Consider the following 17,909-nt stretch of genomic DNA (forward strand, 5'->3'; position numbering starts at 1 on the left):
GGTCGAGGTGGGAACACACCTACTACAGTCTCAGTACAGTGGAGGTCGAGGTGGGAACACACCTACTACAGTCTCAGTACTGTGGAGGTCGAGGTAGAGAGTTGACTTAGATCATTCTCAGTTACACAGAGAAATCAGGGCCAACCTGGGTTACCTGGAAACTAGTATTTTAAAATAAATAAAAGCTGGTTTTGTTTGTTTGTTTGAGACACAGTTTCTCTGAGTGGTCTTATATGTCCTGGAACTCACTCTGTAGACCAGGCTGGCCTCAGACTCACAAAGATCTGCCTGCCTCTGCCTCCTGTGTGCCAGGACTGAAGACATGCCACACCACCACCCATCAATAAAGATGTTTTTCAACATCCCCAGACTCCCCAGTGTCCCCCTCCCCAGAACATTGTTGGAATCATAGGAGCCAGAGCATCAGTCAGATTGGACAAAGCTTCAGTGTGGGGAAGTGGCCAAGCTGTGGAGATGGGTGGTGGGAGCTGAAGCATACATGGCCTTCAAATGAGCTTCATGGTGCCGGGCTATGCATGGAAATGAGGTTTAAGTACACTTTCATATTCTGTGTGCCTTGATACTATTATAAATAACTGAAGGGGGTGAGGACGGGGCAGCTGTAATTTGGGGTCCAAAAGCAGGAGCGGTAGGTGTCCCCAAGGCAGGGTTCCTGTATTCAGTCAGCCGGGCAGCAGGGCACCAAGATCAGCAAGAGGTGTTCCAGAGCTGGGCGTGGTGGCGCACGCCTTTGATCCCAGCACTCGGGAGGCAGAGGCAGGCGGATTCCTGAGTTCAAGACCAGCCTGGTCTACAGAGTGAGTTCCAGGACAGCCAGGACCACACAGAGAAACCCTGTCTTGAAAAACCAAAAAAATAAAAAAGCACACAGCCACCCAGGAACTTAAATATGCCTGTTCATGTCAGCACTAATCACAGAAGCCAATTTTAAATTCAATTCACAATCTGTGCATGGAAAAATGGATGATGAACATGGGAATCTTGCTCAGTCCCAAACTGAAGACTGTGACACATGACAGTATAGACTGGTTGTCACCGCCCCCTACTGCTGAGACCCTTTAATACATGTAGTTCCTCATGTGGTGACACCAGCCATTAGTCTTTCATTGCTACTTCGTAACTTTGCTACTGTTATGAATGGTAATGTAAATCTGTTTTCCTGTGGTCTTAGTGACCCATGTGAAAGGGCTGTTGGACTCGCAAAGGAGTCGAGACCACTCACTGGTGTGGAGGTGATGTTCAGTGAGAGAACCAACACAAAAGGCCAAAGAGTAGGGAACGCCACAAAAAACGTCCAGAACTTGGGGTGCAGACTTCAGAAGGATGGCTGGGAAGGGAAGGTGACAGCTTATGGAGTAAGGGCTTATTTTGGCATAAAAGAATGTTCTGGAATTAGTCAGTGGCAATAAAGCAGAAAAAAGCAGGGTATGTAGTTAGGGCATCTAGTGGCTGGGGGCATGGTAGGGGGATGCAGCTCCTTCTAGAATCCCTCAGTGAGGTGGGGGCGCGTGGCCAGCAGTTGAGACCCTCTCTAATATATGCAAAGTTCTGGATTCCATCCCCAGCACCATCGAAAGAGTTTAAAAATTACTGGAGGCAGAGTTGTGGGAAGCTAACAGCATTTGCGGTGCTGCTGTTGGAGCGGATAGCTAACCGCATTCATGAGGCTGATGGCCACGTACATGCTAAACAAGCTTCCACCATTCAACTGCACAGCACGAAACTGCAGACTCTGAATGGTACAAGGACCACATTGTGACAAGGCATGGGGACACCATGGCAGGGTGCAGACATGGAGCAAACGGGCATCCAAAGGCGGCCCTGGGGATTCTTTTTGTATCTTTTGGATGTATCTTGCTTCATCCCAGCTCCTGCTGGTCTCCCGTCCTTCCTGTAAACAGGGGGAAAGGTCTGAGGTCCTTGGGAGTTAACTCCATAAGCAGTCAGACCTTTTCCGTGGTATTCTCCCCTTGAGGGAGTTGCAGGTGGTGATTCAAGATGGTTTTTGGTCCCGTGAGGAAGTTAAAATCTGATGGGAAGTATAGAGAACCCCAAAGTGGGTCAGAGAACCATGAAGGAGCTGGAGAAGCCCATGGACTCATGGATACCTATGCAGGATGGTATGAATAGCACAAAGGAGCCGGGCGTGGTGGCACACGCCTTTAATCCCAGCACTTGGGAGGCAGAGGCAGGCGGATTTCTGAGTTTGAGGCCAGCCTGGTCTACATACAGAGTGAGTTCCAGGACAGCCAGGGCTACACAGAGAAACCCTGTCTCGAAAAACCTAAAAAAAAAAAAAAAAAAAAAAAAAAATAGCACAAAGGCTGTGGGTTCGCCCCACCCAAGCGCTCCAGGAGGAGGAGCCCGTTTGGAGCCCCTGCAGATTGGAAGGCGAGGGGCCGCCCTGAGCCAACATACTCGCAGTACTAGCGTTGGCCACTAGGTGGAGCATAGCAGCTCCTCTGGCACAGCAGGTGCAATGGGGCAGCTCAACTCCACCCCAAACCGTTCCAGGTCCCAGAGCTCAGCAGACCTCTGGGATCTTATGTCTTTTTCTCAAACAGGAACATTGGTTCCTAAAAGCTCTCAGCCTCTTAAATCCCCGCTCACACCCCTTATTCTGCACCAACCTAATTCCAAGAGGGCATTCAACTTGACATAACAAGGATGGCTTGCATGGTGGGGGAGGTCCTGAGGCACCTTTTGACTAGAGCTTGTTAGTTCTTCCCACTACGCGCAGCTCTAGGGGTCCGTCCCCACCCCCACCTCCCCTGCTGGCTCCAGAAGGGGGCGGGAAGCGGACGCCCCCAGGCGCCCTGTCACCAAGCTCTGGTTGCTGGGTAACGGGGCAGGCGGGTGCGCAGCTGCGCCAGGCGTGGGTGACTGAATTGTGCATGCTACTGTAGGCAGCCCCCCCCCCCAGGACCTCAGAGGGTACTAGCACAGCTGGAGTATATCGGCGGGCTGCCTCAGTTCCCTCAGGATGTAGCTGGGGACCCTAGGAGCCATGGGTACCAATCAGACAAGACAGGAGGGCAGGTTTTTAAAAAGGGCTTCTTTAATTTAAATATATGGGTGAGAGGCCAGGCGGAATGGAGGAGAGGTGCCCCCTACAGAAAGAACAAATAAATCCCTTAGGACCCTTGTCCTGCCTGCCCTGCAGACATCACCCTTCAATGGTTAGACCCAAGTCCCAGTTATCAATCAGAACCTGAAGTTGGGGGGTGGGGAGGACATCACGGAAAAGCTCTGATTGCTTATGAAGTTAATTCCGAAGGACCTCAGACCTTTCCCCCTGTTTACAGGAAGGACAGGAGACCAGCAGGAGCTGGGATGAAGCAAGATACATCCAAAAGACACAAAAAGAATCGGCCCCCGCCCCCCACCCACCCTGCAAACTAAGGCATTTCATTTCTGTGGCCAAAGAGAAAAGGTAAATGGAAGTACCCGGGAGGGGAGCTGGCCCAGGGCCCTCAGCCCAGCTCCAGAAGGGTGACCTCCCTCATTTCATAATGGAAGATTCTGGAACAAATGGGAATGCCAGTAACCCCCCCACAGCCACCACAGGGCAGCTCAACTTTCTCTGTGTCCCCAATTCCTTGGTGTGTGTGTGTGTGTGTGTGTGTGTGTGTGTGTGTGTGTGTGTGGCAATCCCTAATTGCCTTTCTAGAAAAGAAATCCAGTCTGCAGTAGTAGAGGATCCTACCAGAGACTCTCCTGAGACCTTGCCCACTCACCCCTGAGGATGAGTGCCACACAAGGGGACCCCACTGGAACATGGGACTCGAGCCTGAAAAAATAAGTCTATCCTGTGCAAACAAAAAAAACCCGAGCTACCCCAGAAGGTCCAGGAGCCGAACGCCCTGTTCCCAAGCCTGGAGTCCAAGGCCACCCTCTGCACACACCCGAGAGTGTGGAGCATATGACGGCAGGCCAGAGCCCCATATCCATTGCCCGATGGCTGCAGGGGTCCTATAGATTGTCTGAGACGCAATGCCACAAAGGCCAAACTTAGGGACCCTAACCCAGTGGGAGTAAGGAGGCTAAGCCCCAGGCACCAGACACCCACTGTCTCTCTCACACATATACACACCCAGGTAGGGGGAGTCACAGCCCCCCACCATACCAGCAGTCAGAGAGGATAATAAATAATTTCTTTCCCATCTGCCCAGCACCACATCCAAGGTGAGCGGGGATGTGGGGGATGCACCTCCACATGCCCCACCTGCACCCCACAGCCCTAAGTTCTCTGAAAACTGTGGGCCTCCTGTACCCCTGGGGCTGGGAGTGGGGGGCCCTTATTGAGGGCAGAATCTACGGACACCTGAGATTTGAGTACCCATGGAAGGGGGTCAGCCAGGCTGCACACCCCCCCATTTCCCTGAACTTCCGCCAATGGCTTTCAGTGGAGTGGGGACAGGTCGGGGCCCATGGGAAGCCCCAGTCACCTATGGCTCTGTGTCCCTGTGTCCCAACCTGGAGGGGTGACTAAGGGGCTGAAGACAAGGAGTGGGGTTAGGCTTCATGCCCAGCGCCACCCAGGAGGGAAAGCAGAGGGTGGCAGGAAGGGATGGGGAGGACCCGCCAACTGCCCATTGGGGTCCCTGAAGAGGGGACAGGACAGTTAACCATGGCTATTTACAGACAGAACCTGAGGCCACCTCCCAGGCCCCCCAGGTGACCCAAGTCCATTCTCAGTCCCTTGCTGCTTTCTTGAGGTGGGCTGGAACTCCAGGACACAGGCTCTCCCGAGGACAGATGTGTCCCTTGATAGAAATCCCTGCCGAGGCCCGATAAGCAGGCCACTCAGGGTGGACAGACAGGTCAGGGCTCTACAAGCCAGCAGGAGCTGGGCTGGGGACAGGGCTAGGTGTGGGGCTTCCAGCCAAGCTGCAGGGCAGCGAGTCGCTGGGCGAGACGCTGCGGGCACCAGGTCGTCGCAGGAGTTCCGGGCGGAAACCGGGATGTCGCCGGGCGTGCTTGGTCAGGTGGTCGCTGCGGGTGAACCGCTTGGTACACAGGGGACAGGGGAAGCGCTTCTCCCCGGTGTGCGTCCGGTGGTGACGGGCCAGCTCATCAGAACGGGCGAACTTCTTGTCACAGCCGGGCCAGTCGCAGGCAAAGGGTCGCTCACCTGGACAAGGAAAAGAGTGACCAGTGAGCAAGTGAGCACGGGTCTAGCTACACAAATGGCCCTAATCAACACTCCTTGTCACCTTGCTTCCATCTCCTCCACTAGAATGACAGGCATGGGCCACCGAACCTGGATGGTATTCAGAACCCAGGGCCTGCTAGGGGAGTATTCTGCCCATCCAGCTACACACCCCCCAGGCCTACAAATCTGTGGGAGGTGGGGTCTTGCTAGCTGCACCATCTAGCCTAGAACTGAAGGCATTCTTGCTTCAGCCTCCCAAACGTTGGATCACCATACCCCTGGCCTGTGTCTCTTTGGACACCACCCTGTCGTCTTCTGCCCAACTTAACGGGTCCTCAGAAGTGTCCCTAACAGTGTCCAAAGCACACGAAAAGACACGTCTCTCTGGGTCCTTCCCCGACTGAAACCCTGGGCCACCTGCAATCTTGAATCATCAGGCCCAAGCTAGTTTGAGCCCTTGGATCTGAAGCTAGGATGCAGCTTTGCAATCTCATACTCTCCAGAGGTAGGAAAGGTCAGGCAGCAATTCCAAACTTAGCTTAAATCCAATTCCTGAGGGAGAGGACTGAGCACCTAGGGGGCGTGGCCTCAGGGAGTAGAGCCAGTCACACAGCAATTACTGCGGGACAGGGGAGGGGCCTATACTAGGCAACTTCCTCCACAAACCACTCCCACCACCCTATTGGCCTCGCCCAGGTCCTCCGCGAGCCCAAGCAAGCTCTCTGGTCCTCAGGAGGCCCCCACAACACCAGGCCTCATCTCGTGGTTAACATCTTCCCAGATGGGCCTCCAAGGACCAAGAAGAGGACGACCGGTTCACCCAGGACCCCAGTGCCTCGGACCTGGTGTGGATGGCTCTAGGTTCCAGGTCTGGAGAGGAGGGACCATATGCACGGTGTGTATCCAAAAGCCTAGGGTGGTGTGTGGACACAGTGTGGACCAGAAAGCCCATGTACAATTCTGCTTGTGACAGAGTCCAGAGGAGGTTGGAGGCAGAACCAGGCTACTAGTGACCTGAAGGCCCAAGCTCTGGAAGCCACAATGGGACTAGTACGAGGCCACCTCGTGTGGTCTCCAGACTAATCCACTGGAGAACAGGTACTCTCAAAGACTCATGCCCCTCAGGAAATGGCCAAGGGGCCCTCTAGACAGGACTCATGGAAGTGAGGAGAGGAAGTGTAGAGGCCACCAAAAAGCGGAACAGATACCATACTACACCGAAGGCTGGAGTGACCTAGTGACATTTTTTCTCTAAACAGCTCAGGGGATCCCAGGAGAGGAGAACAGAGGAAGGGGAGAGAAAGTGGACCTATCTGGAACTAGGCGGGGCATCAGCCATCACTGCCCAGGAAGCAGGCAGATGAGAATTATCTCCATCCGGGCCCCCTGCAAACCCACACCCAAGGGCCCCTCACCATGGAGGCGCAGAATGCAGGAAACTGCCTCTGGGATACCCATGTGCCAATTCTGTTTGGCATCCAGGCAACCTGAGGCCCCAGTCTACAATCCTAGACAGCAAAGAAAGGGAAGAGGGACCATGTACCCAGAAGGCTGCCCTTGTCATTTCCAAAGTGTCCTCCTAAATGGTCCAGTAAGAATGTGTGTCAGCGGGCCCCAGAAAGTACCCTTCCCCACCACAGAGCACAAAGGGCTCAATCTGGAGGGGAGGGGCGCTTGGTTTTAGGGCTAGGTTCCTAGCTTTGGAACAAGACACCAGGTGACAGAATTGCAAGGGGGACAAGCAATCCTGTCCTGTCGCCATTTTGCGAACAGAGGATGGGGGGGAGGTAAGAGGAAAGGGGACACCCCCTTGCATGCAATCAGCTTACTTCCCCTTCGGAGCTTCCCTGTGGGGCAGGTCCCGCCCCCCACATCCCCCTAGTTCTACTTTGTCAGGAGCAGGTTGCAGTGGCGGCGACCGACCGCTGCCAGCACCAGCCTGCTGGGAACACAACTGCTGCCTGTAGTTCAGAGGTGGCGACGGCGGTGACTTCAGCAGCCCAACCGGCCTTGCTCACGAGGTCCTAGCTCCCGCCACAGGGGAGACAGAGGCCGGGGTCAGGGTCGCCTAGCAGTGCTAGGAGCCTACCAGTCCCCGCCCCACACTTGGGGGTTGGGGAGCACACGTGTGCACACCGGTGGTGGTACACCATGCTCACTAAACCCCACCCCACAATACTGGGTGCACAGATGCCAAAAGCCTGGCTGGCTTGGATGTGCTACAGTATCACAATCTACCCAGAGGGGTGACTTGAGGGGAGGGGTGCTGCGGGGCGAGGGAGTGTTTGAAAGACCAAGCTGCAGGAGTCCACAGTTTACTCCACAGCTCCTGGCGACTGGACCGCGGGGGGGGGGGGGGGGAGGGAATAGGTGGGTGGAGACTACGCCAGAAGGGCCCTGTGGGCGTGGCTGTGGACTTAACCCTCTGACTCGGGAAGGGCCAGGGTGAGCTGGGGACGCCTCTCTCTAACTCAGGAGCTTTAGGTATTTTGCAGACTCTAACACTTACAGGTTGTAACATCCTGTAAATTTGTTCCAGGAGGGGAGTGGCCAGCAGAGGGGGACCTGAAGGTGCAGTTTCCATCTGGCCACGCCTGACTCTACCTGGGTCTAAACTCCTCAAGGGGAGGCCTGTTCTAGCGCTTAAGCCCAGCAGCTGTATCGAGCTTGCCAGACTTCCACCTTGGCTGGCAGTCAATGATAAAGTCCAAACCTTGGCTCTGTAGATGCCCACTACCGTTACCCTGTGAGCATCACCTCTGGCTCTGTTGGTGGGCACCCAATGTGACACTTTTCCCTCCCCAACACCTAGCTGTGAGCTGAGACCAGGTACTGAGTTCCCAATTCGGTTCCTGAAACTTCATAGCATGAGTCTGGCCTGTAGCGGGTGCTTAACACTCCTATGGGGAAGTCTGTGGGCCTGGATGAAGGAGCTGTGCTCAGAATCCTAAGACTCAAGGGGGGCTCCTAGCACTCTCTTTAACATAAAGAGGGGCAGTGGACTGGGAAAAGACCTCCCGCTACCCTAACAGAGGCGGATCCTCAGGACCTTTACATATGCACCATGGTCCACACGTGCCCATACGCACAAGCACACAGCAAGTAAAAGTATTTTAAGCCAGGTGGTGGTGCTGTACGCCTTTAATCCCAGCACTCGGGAGGCAGAGGCAGGCAGATCTGAGTCGGGACCAGCCTGGTCTAGAGAGAGTTCCAAAATAGCAGGGACTACAAAGAGAAACCTTGAGGCCAACCTAGTCTACATTTTAGATCCCAAACTGTCTCAAAAGTTCATGAGTTAGAGCATGACCCAGTCCCCTCCTTCCCAGAGGGCCAGGGCTGCCTCATCACTGTCAGGAGCTCTTGAGACAGGCAATAAGGACAACACCCCCATGAGACTCCCCTCCAAAGGGTTGCCAGTCCTCTGGCTGGTACCATCTGCCTGTCAACTGCCAGCCCATCTGGCTGCTTTTATCAGAAGCCTAGGCGGCCGTGTGGTTATCATCTCCAGCAATGTTGGGGGCCCCCACCAGCTGGAGAGTATGCAGCCAGCCCCAGTTGCTGTGAATTTTAAGGAAGAGTTAACAGGGTGGTAGCAGTCCCCAAAGGCCACCTCAACCCCATAGGGCGTGACCCTCTCCTGAGACAGGGTTTCTCTGTGTAGCCCTGGCTGTCCTGGAACTCACTCTGTAGACCAGGCTGGCCTCAAACTCAGAAATCCNCCTGCCTCTGCCTCCCGAGTGCTGGGATTAACGGCGTGCGCCACCACGCCCGGCTCCTCTCTTCTTTTCTCCAGGGCTCCAAATCCCCACTGAGGAACCTTGCCCCTCTGCCTGTGGGCGACCAGGCTCCTTCCCATCCCAGCCTCAGTTTCCCCATCTGCCTCTCCTCCTGGAAACATCTTGGAAAAAAATTAGAACCATTACACTTTGGCCTGATCAGAACATTAGGGGTGGCCATAGCCTTCTCTGCATCCCACCCCCCTTCAGACATCACCTCACCCTCAACTCCTCTCCCACCCTAATCCCTCCTCCATAAAGAGATTTCCTGATAAAGCCAAACCGGCCTCTGAGACCCCACCCTTGAGATTAAAGGCAACACTTGAGTAGCCTTCGAAATCCCAGCCCTAGGGCCAGCTCAGTGTTCCCCTTTCCAGCCACACTGTTCCTGGCCCCACCCAGCTACACAGGCCTCAGCAGATCAGCCCTCCCCACCGTCCCACTTCATGGTTACTGGGGGGTGGGGGGGGAAGGATGCCCACAAAGACCCTGCAGTGTCCTGGTGACCACAGATACGAACGCTTCTTCAAACCTCTAATTTTTGTGTGTGCATCATTGTGCGTATAGGAACATGCATGCCAGGTGCATGTGGAAGTCACTGCTGGGGACAGTGGGGACTCTCCTTCCCCTGTGCTTGTCTCTGAGATGCTTCTTTCTTTGCAGTCGCCCTTACCCAATTGAGCCATCATCACCCTTGCCCAGACTTAAGTTTCTCAGACTTAATTAAGCAGGTTTTTTCGGCTCTCTGGAGATGAGCCTGAAGCCCTCCGGGAGATCCTGGGCACTGAGGCGGCCACCCTGCAGGGCCCAGGACATCTTACTGAGAAGACCTGGTCCTAAAGCAGTGAAACCCTGCCTGGATGAATGTCCAGGCCTCTCCTGGGTCTGGGCTCTATCTCAGGCGACCATATCAAGGACCCCCACCCTCTGAGGCCCAGGGAAAGAGGATGCCAGAGATGGAGGGGGCTTGGCAAGCAGAACAGGAGCCAGCCTCTCCTCCCGCCCCCGCCCCAAGGCTAGCTCTCTCAGTATCCATAGCAACCACGTCAACATCTCCCACAGTCTCTAAAGTCCTTCCCCAACCCAAGCAGGGGCTGTGGCAACTGGAGAGTCAAGCTCTGCCTACTGCCTTTGCTGGGTGTGTCCTGTAACCCCCACTGCCAGCTCTCCTCTGCACCCCAAATACAATGAGGTAGACATAGCGGGGCTGCAAGGTGCCCTCTACCCTGTGCCTTGCCGTCTGCCTTCATCAGAGAACTAAACGGATCCATAATCAGGCACAAGTGGGTAGGTAGACAGGATTCTTTCTCCTAGTCCACAGCCTTAGGGCCATGGCTCTGGAGGGGACCAGATCTACCCCAGGCCCTATACTAGAGATGAGTCCCACCGACCTGAGGTGTATGTGACCACATGGGCTCCCTAAGTCAGCAGTATGCCACCTCCACTTGAGGGTGGAGTAGCCAAATCCCCTCCACAGAGAAGAGACTGGGGAAGCCAGCTGTGGCTCTTTAGCCTTCAGCAGAAAGGCTGAAGCAGGAGGATTTACCTTGAGTTTCAAAGTTAGTTTGGGCTACAGAGTGAGAACATGTCTCAAAAATTGAGGCCTGGTGGCACACACCTTTAATCCCAGACAGAGGCAGTCCAATCTGTGAGTTCAAGGCTATCCTAGTCTACAGAGCAAGTCCCAGGATTGCCCGGGCTACAGTCATTTAAATTAACTAAAAGGCAGAATGTAAGTTAAGTGGTCCCCAGACACCCCCAAAATGACATAAAGGTGCCCAGATCAAATGTGAATCTCCTGATCCCATGAATGGCGTTAATAAAGAGAGTTTGGGGACATGGTATCCCGTGTGCCCTGGTGGTCAAGCATGATTCGGGATGCAGTGTAGAGTGGAACCCCACGCCCCACCTCGTGGAACTGCCTGCCTTCATCCCTAGACCCCAGACTTCAGCTCTCAGGCCTCGATTTCTCTATCATGCCAGGTCACCCCTCCCAGCTTAGGGGTGGCTTGCGGCCTTTGACAGCTGAGTAACAGAACTGTCTCCAGGTATGTGGGGAGGGCGTTGGATTCCTCTGGATCAACCTCGAGTTCTGGGGACCAGGAAGCATGCTGGGTTGGAAGGTGTGGGCGGGTGCAGTCTGAATCAGAAAGACAGTGTCCCTGGCTCAGCAGGCTCCCATTGCTGCAAGGCCAAATTTACTTGGTGTGGGCCAGGACACGCTGGATTCCAGTCTGTGGCAAAGAGAGACATCTTTCTCCATTTTCTCTCTCTCCCTCCCGGCATACCAAACCCCCCAAACCAACTCTCCCCCCCCCACACACACACACAGCCTTGCTACCTGTGTGGCCCCCTCAAATGTTCTGTAGAGAGAAATGTGTATAAACAGGTGATATGGGGCTGCCCATATATGTGGGCACCAACACATATGTAGCCCCTAGACCACAGGGGCTCACAGTGAGAGGAGGCACCATCTATGCCCGCTCTCTGGCTCACTCAGTAGAATCCAAAGATGGCTCCTCCACCCCCATACCTGCCCTGAACATGCCTGGGGCCACCCACACACCTCTGGAGGCTGTCCTAGTCTCTCTCCCAGTGTGACCATGTTGGAACCCCCCCCCCAATCAAGCCCTCTTTGGGTGCCTCGTTGCCCACAGCAACTGTATAAGTAAGGCAACCTCTTTTATATAGACAGGAGATGGCGAACCAAAAGCAAGTAAATAGGGGGATAACAGGCAGGGGGCCCTATCCCAGGGAGGCCTCAGCTGTTGACTACACAGAGGCTAAAGGGTAGATTGTCAAATCCCAGTGCACATCCCAGCTAACACGCATAGACTCTTGGATAGGAAGCGGCCAGTACCTAGCAAGAGGTTTGCCCAATCCAATCCGGAGGGACTGGGCATCCCAGAAACACTGGTGTGGCTAAATCTCGTTGCCCATCTTGGACCTTGACCAGACCCATCACAGGTGTGTGGAGTGGGCCAACACAAAACGCAGGTGAAGAGTTGTGGTGAGGATTTCAATCCCACTGGACTGAGGATTCAAGCCCCAACTCCAGGTCCGGGTCGTGGCCTCGTTCCACCATGTTAAAGTACACAGAATGGAAAGAAAAATGTTCCGGGCAGCCACCCCTCACCACCGCTACGCTACCATGTAACCCAGCGCTAGAGGCTTCGCTACCCTTCGGAGGGAATCTGAGCTGCTACCCAGGAGGCGGTAACCCGGATCTACCAACCCTCTTCACAGATAAGGAAACTGAGGCTGGGGGAGGGCCGAGGAAGAACTACGGAACCGGATGTTCTGACCACCAAGGGCGAGACCATGAGCGCAGAAAAACAGGCAGGAACACCAAGCGAAAACGGAGTAGGGAGCTGAGGACTGTGATCGCGCGTGGTGGACCTACCACGCTGGGGTAGATCCCGAACAACATGCAATCGCGGGAGATTTGGCCACCAGGGCCGCCCTCCGCGCGCCTCCCGACCGCGTGGCCGCCACGCCTCCCCGCGCGCGCCCCACCCACCACGTCCCCGCCCTCCCAGCCGGCGGGCCGCTGAAGCCTGGGCGCGCCCCCCTCCCCGCCCCCCACGCGCCACGCAGTTTCGGGGTTCCAAATGAGATGGGAGAATGGGGTCCCCGAGACCTCTCTAATGCACTCCTGCATCCCATCCGGTGTAAAATACGAGGGGCTTACCTGTGTGAGTCCGCAGGTGTGACTTGAGGTGCGAAGACTTGTAGTAGGCTTTGGCGCAGCCATGGAAGGGACAGCGGTGGCTTTTGGCGGCGCCGGGGGCGCGGCCCGAAGAGGGAGACGAAGCGGCTGAGGAGGAGGAGACCGGAGAGGTGCCCCCCGCGGTGCTGGCTGCGGTGGCGACTACCGGCCCGCCTCTCAGATCGGCCAGGATGCTGGCGGCCAGCAGGTGGGGCGCAGCGGTGGCGCCTCCCGGCCCCGAAGCGGTAGCTGGCGGTGGCGGTGCCCCAGGGGTCCCCGGCGGCGTGGCCTCGCGGCGCGTGGCGCGCACATCCAGACCGGCAGCGGGGCCCGCGCCCTCGGAGCCAGGTCGTCCGCGATGCACCACGGCTCCCGAGGAGATGGCCATGAGCACGTCGGCAGCGAAGTAATCCACACACGCCACGGCCGCCGACATGCCGGGCAAGGACGCGGAGACACGGGATCGGCGGCGGGAGAGAAGCGGAGGCGGTGGGACCTACGCCCGTCCGGCCGGCAGCGGCTGCTGAAGTGCGGGAGGCGGAGGAGGGAAGGGAGGAGGAGGCCCCGGCGCGCCGCCGCCGCCCGCGCTCAGTCCCGCCCCGCCCCGCCTGACGCTCCCTGACGCACCGGAGCCCGCGGGGGCGGCCGCAGCCTGCCCCTCCTGGAGGACGCCCCCTCGGGGCTCAGTGGCCACGCCTTCTCCCCACCGCAGTCACGCCCCCTCCTGCCGCGCCCTCCTTCCTCCAGAGAGTCGCGCGCCACCGCTGATAGGCGGAACTCACTCTGCCAGCTGCCGGCCCTCCCGCACTTCAACCAGCAGAGCACCCGGGGGCCCCTATCTCCCTGGATTGTGCCCTCTCCACGCAAGAACAAGCCAAACGGAGGGAAACCGTTCCCCCGGCCTGGTACGCACTACCCTCACCGTTGCCCTTCCCGGATCGCCACCTCCCAATGCCTTGAGAGTTACGCCCACCCCCGCGACACGCCCACACACCCCACTCCAGCCTCGGATGCCCCGCCTCCTACACCCAGTGCGCGCCACGCCTCCTCCGGGCGCGCGCTCCATCCCCTTCCCGGCGCGCCCACCACGCTGTGCCCGGTGCGCAGTCGCCGGGAACTCTCCCCTCCCCAACTTGTCCCTCCCCCCCTCCACATTCAGGCACTGGGACGGGCCCCTGTCCCTGACGTGTGTGTCGGGGGATGGGGGGAGTGCGATCCGCACGTGGCCAGGGTAGGGGTGCGGAAGCGCGCTGCCCCGCCCCCGGGCCACGTGCGCGACCCTCCCCCTCCTTCCTCGCCCTGAAGCAGGGCAGTAACCCACCAATCCTGACTCCCCATCTCTGGGTCCCCAATTCCATTCTTGGCTTGGGGACAAAATATCCCGGAGGTGGAACTTGAGAGCATAGGGTACCCACTACCCTGCCTGGCTGATTGAGTTTGTAGAGTTCGTCTTTGCGCACCGGGATTCGAGAATCACTAGGCCTGTGGATAACCGGTATGGCAAAAGTGAGCAGAGCTGCAATAAAAAGGTCTGGCTTGGTCATCTGTGCAAAGCTAGAGACACCGGAGTTCTGGTCGTTTCTTCCCTTCCTCGCTGGGCCCTTGAGAATGGGACAGGGAAACTGAGGCTGACTAATGGAGCGATTGGAAACTTTCATGGATAATCGGCTACGTTGTGAAATCATGGTCCCCTAAAAGCCACAGGCCCCAGGCGCCGGTTGCGCGGAAGTAGGAGACCAGGCTCCCGCCCCTTCCTAACTCCCGCCGGGTTGCGGAGGCCATGCAGTGACCTGCGCAGCCTCCAGGGGGCGAAGCACCCCAACCGACAGCAGTCTGTCGGTCCCAGCTCCATCATGTTTATTCCCTAGCAGATGCTAACCGGTGGCAGAGGTCCCTGCTCTGGGTGTCATCTCTACCTTCCCCACCTGCACTCCAAGCTTAGTCAGGATCCAGTCCTTTGCTGTCGAGTTGGCCATGTTTCTCTAGGCCCCACTATACTTTGTGTTGACACCGTGTCCCTCAAAGGCAGAGGTTGGATACCCTGGGGACCCCTGCACCAATCTAGTTGGACAGAAATGGACAGGTTACACAAGTCCACGTTGTTCGGGAGTACACACCTACCCATCTTCCCATTGCTTGCCCTCCAACAACCAGAACCCTGCGATCCTGGCCCAGCTTCTGTGGCTTTCTGAAGGGATCTGTTGCTCTCCCTCGCGCCACCTGAAGAGAGGAGCCATCAGGATGAATTGGTTCGTGATGCCCCGCCTACTAACAGCCCTATAGTGGTAAGGTTGGTTGTACAACCACCCGGTGGTGCCACTTAGCGTACCCCAACCATTCCTGGAGCACATTTGTATCCTAAGGGCTTAAGCCTGTGAGAGCCGGCTGTGAGCTAATCCTGCCATTGCACGTAGCAGCCCCCATTACCGTTCATGCATATTAACCTCATACCCCAAGCCCCAAACGCGATGTGGATTTGGTTGCCGACCTGACTCAGGATGGACCTAAGGAACAGTCGCCCTACCTTACAGATGGCACAGTCGAGGCGGGAACCCTGCTGAGGATTCTGGGAAAATATCCAGCCGACTCCCACAAGGAGCAGCTGGTAAGTCACTCTCTCTGATAGCATCCCTGGGGCTCAAGCACTGGTCCTTGCTAGTCCCACGGGGGAGCTCTGGTTTGTCCTTTGCTTTTATTTTCAGACATGATCTAGGGGAGTTAGGGGGACAGGTCTGACACCCAGCATTTGGATACACGAATTTCAGGTCTTTTTTGACACAGCTCTGGCTGTCCTAGGATTTATTCTGGACTCAAACTCAAAAGAGATCCACTTGCCTCTGCCTTCCATGTGCTGGAATTAAAGATATGACCACCAGACCAGTCCCCCAAAGGTGAACTATTAAGGACCACGTTGAGAGCCTTGGGTTCCTATCTGAAGAATGGGACTAAGATTCAGGGGGCCTAAGAGAGCCCCTGGTAGGCGCTTGGGTCTCAGAAAAGTCAGAGATCCTAGAGACCTGTCACTTCCTGGAGACTTACAGTGTGCTGGTTTTGACCTATGCCCTGGGTACATCCACAGACTTGGGTGGGGAGTGGGGAAAACAGACTACAGACCCATGTCACTGTTGCTCCCAACCCATGTGGCTGTAGCCAGCCAGACATAGTGCTCTTTTTGTTGGGGACAGTGCCCTAAAAAAGCCCTAAGATTTAGCTTGAACCAGGGCGGCATCCACCACAAGCAGGAAGCTGGACCAGGCTGCATGGGGCGATGTTTTGTGTTTTTATTATTATCTGGGCATGTCCTCCACATCTTTATTCCTAGCACTCCCAAAGGGGAGGCAGGAAGATGAGGAGATCAAGATTATTCTTGGCTATAAAGTTGCAGAGCAGGGCAGTGATGGCCACGCCTTTAATCCCAGCACCTGGAAGGCAGAGGCAGGCGGGTCTGTATAAGTTTGAGGCCAAGCCAGGTCTACAGAGTGAGTTCCAGGACAGCCAAGCCTACACAGAAAGCTTGTTTTGAAAAAAAGGGGGCTGAAGAGATGGCTCAGCAGTTAAGAGCACTGACTGCTCTTCCAGAGGTCCCGAGTTCAAATCCCAGTAACCACATGGTGGCTCACAACCATCCATAATGAGATCTGATGCCCTCTTCTGGGGTGCCTGAAGACAGCTACAGTGGTGTACTTACATATAATAAATATTTTTTTAAAAAAGAAAAGAAAAAGAGAAAAGCAGGGCGTGGTGGCACACACCTTTAATCCCAGCACTCGGGAGGCAGAGGCAGGCGGATTTCTGAGTTCGCGGCCAGCCTGGTCTACAGAGTGAGTTCCAGGACAGCCAAGGCTATACAGAGAAACCCTGTCTCGAAAAAAAACAAAAAAGAAAAAAGAAAAAGAAAAAAAGAGAGCAAACTCTGAAGTCAATCAGTGGGCAGGTCAGCCACGTATGCATGTATGTGCACTATCCAACATGGGTGCCTCAGAGCCAAAGGTGGCCAGCATCCCCAACATGCTTGTCCTGGTCCCTATTACATATATATATATATATATCCAGGATAAGGGAGGTAGCTGTGTCATAGAGACCTGTGTCCAAGGACACGGTGGGCTTTGGGGAAGTCTGAACCTTGGGCAACCATTGGCCCCTCATCTTGTTACCCTCAGCTGGGTCCAGCTGCTGCTCACATTGATTGCCCTCAAGACAGAAAGTCCTACCAGCCATCGACGACTGTGTCCCTGTTTGAGACAGGTACATCTGTGGCAGGCCCGATCCTGTCCCCTCCAGCCTTTGGGTGCCCTGACATCCTTGGGATCCTAAGTCCCTTGCTGGAGGTTAAGTCGGGTGTGGGGACATGAGGTGACCCCAGGACCTTGTGGCCCTGAATTGGACTAGGAAACCACTACAAGTAGGGCATGAAAGCATGTCGGGGAGAGCAGCCTGGCCACAGCCGTAGCCGGCCGTGGGAGTACTTCCTGAAGTGAACTACGGATGGCTTCTGGTGAAGGGCTGTGTGTGAGGAGCCTAGGGGGAAGACACTCAGGAACAACTGTAGGACAGCGAGCCACGGGTGCCTGTGGGTGCTGCTGACAGAGTAAGCAGGGGACTGCAGCTGCAGCTTAGGGAGCGAGCGAGCAAGCAGTGCTCTCCATCCTAGGCTCCATCCCCAGCACCCAGGAAACCAGACTTTGTGCTCAGCACCAGCTGAGCTTGGTTGGAGGACAGAAGAACACATCTTTTCTTCTAAGCACGCGCACACACACACACACACACACACACACACACACACTCTGTGCACACCCTGTTTAGCGCTTTTGATATAGGGTCCTCTGTACCTAAGTGCGTCCTCAATACTGATAGCCCTCTCCCCCACTGTAGGATGACTGCTCAGAATGAGGCTTGCCCCTCCTTACCCGGTACATACTGGGCCTGTGTGTATCAAGGGTGCAGTGGAGATAGCCCCAGACGTAGTTCTGCAGTTCCACATTTCTGGGGGATATGTGGGAGCAGTGGGCATCCACCAGGATGAGAAAAAGGGGGTGTTGGGGGTATGGAAACCTGCAGCAGGTTGCAGAAGAGCCAAGCTAGGCAGTGGGACTACAGACAGGGATCTAGTAAGGGCACTGGAGCAACCTGTGCAAAAGTCCTGAGGCTAGATAGTAGACTCCAGGATAAGAATGTCCCAGTTCTCCGGGCGTGGTGGCGCACACCTTTAATCCCAGCACTTTGGAGGCAGAGGCAGGCGGATTTCTGA

General features: G+C 55.9%; 1 protein-coding gene and 1 long non-coding RNA gene across 2 annotated transcripts; one reads left to right on the forward strand and one right to left on the reverse strand.

Moving 5' to 3' along the window:
* Positions 1-3,077: 3,077 nt before the first annotated feature.
* On the reverse strand, positions 3,078-13,213 carry Klf16 (Kruppel like factor 16). The gene is made up of 2 exons (XM_021205274.2): positions 12,644-13,213; positions 3,078-5,155 (listed from the first exon to the last, which is right to left on the reverse strand). Exons 1-2 carry the CDS (start codon positions 13,095-13,097, stop codon positions 4,854-4,856), a joined length of 756 nt encoding a protein of 251 aa, XP_021060933.1. The 5' UTR covers positions 13,098-13,213; the 3' UTR covers positions 3,078-4,853.
* A 784-nt stretch (positions 13,214-13,997) lies between these two features.
* LOC115064683 lies at positions 13,998-15,381 on the forward strand. The gene is made up of 3 exons (XR_003844489.1): positions 13,998-14,156; positions 14,816-14,946; positions 15,193-15,381. It is a non-coding gene; the product is annotated as an uncharacterized LOC115064683 (long non-coding RNA).
* Positions 15,382-17,909: the final 2,528 nt, after the last annotated feature.

The sequence above is a fragment of the Mus pahari genome, chromosome 9, assembly GCF_900095145.1.
Source record: "Mus pahari chromosome 9, PAHARI_EIJ_v1.1, whole genome shotgun sequence".
NCBI lineage: Eukaryota > Metazoa > Chordata > Mammalia > Rodentia > Muridae > Mus > Mus pahari.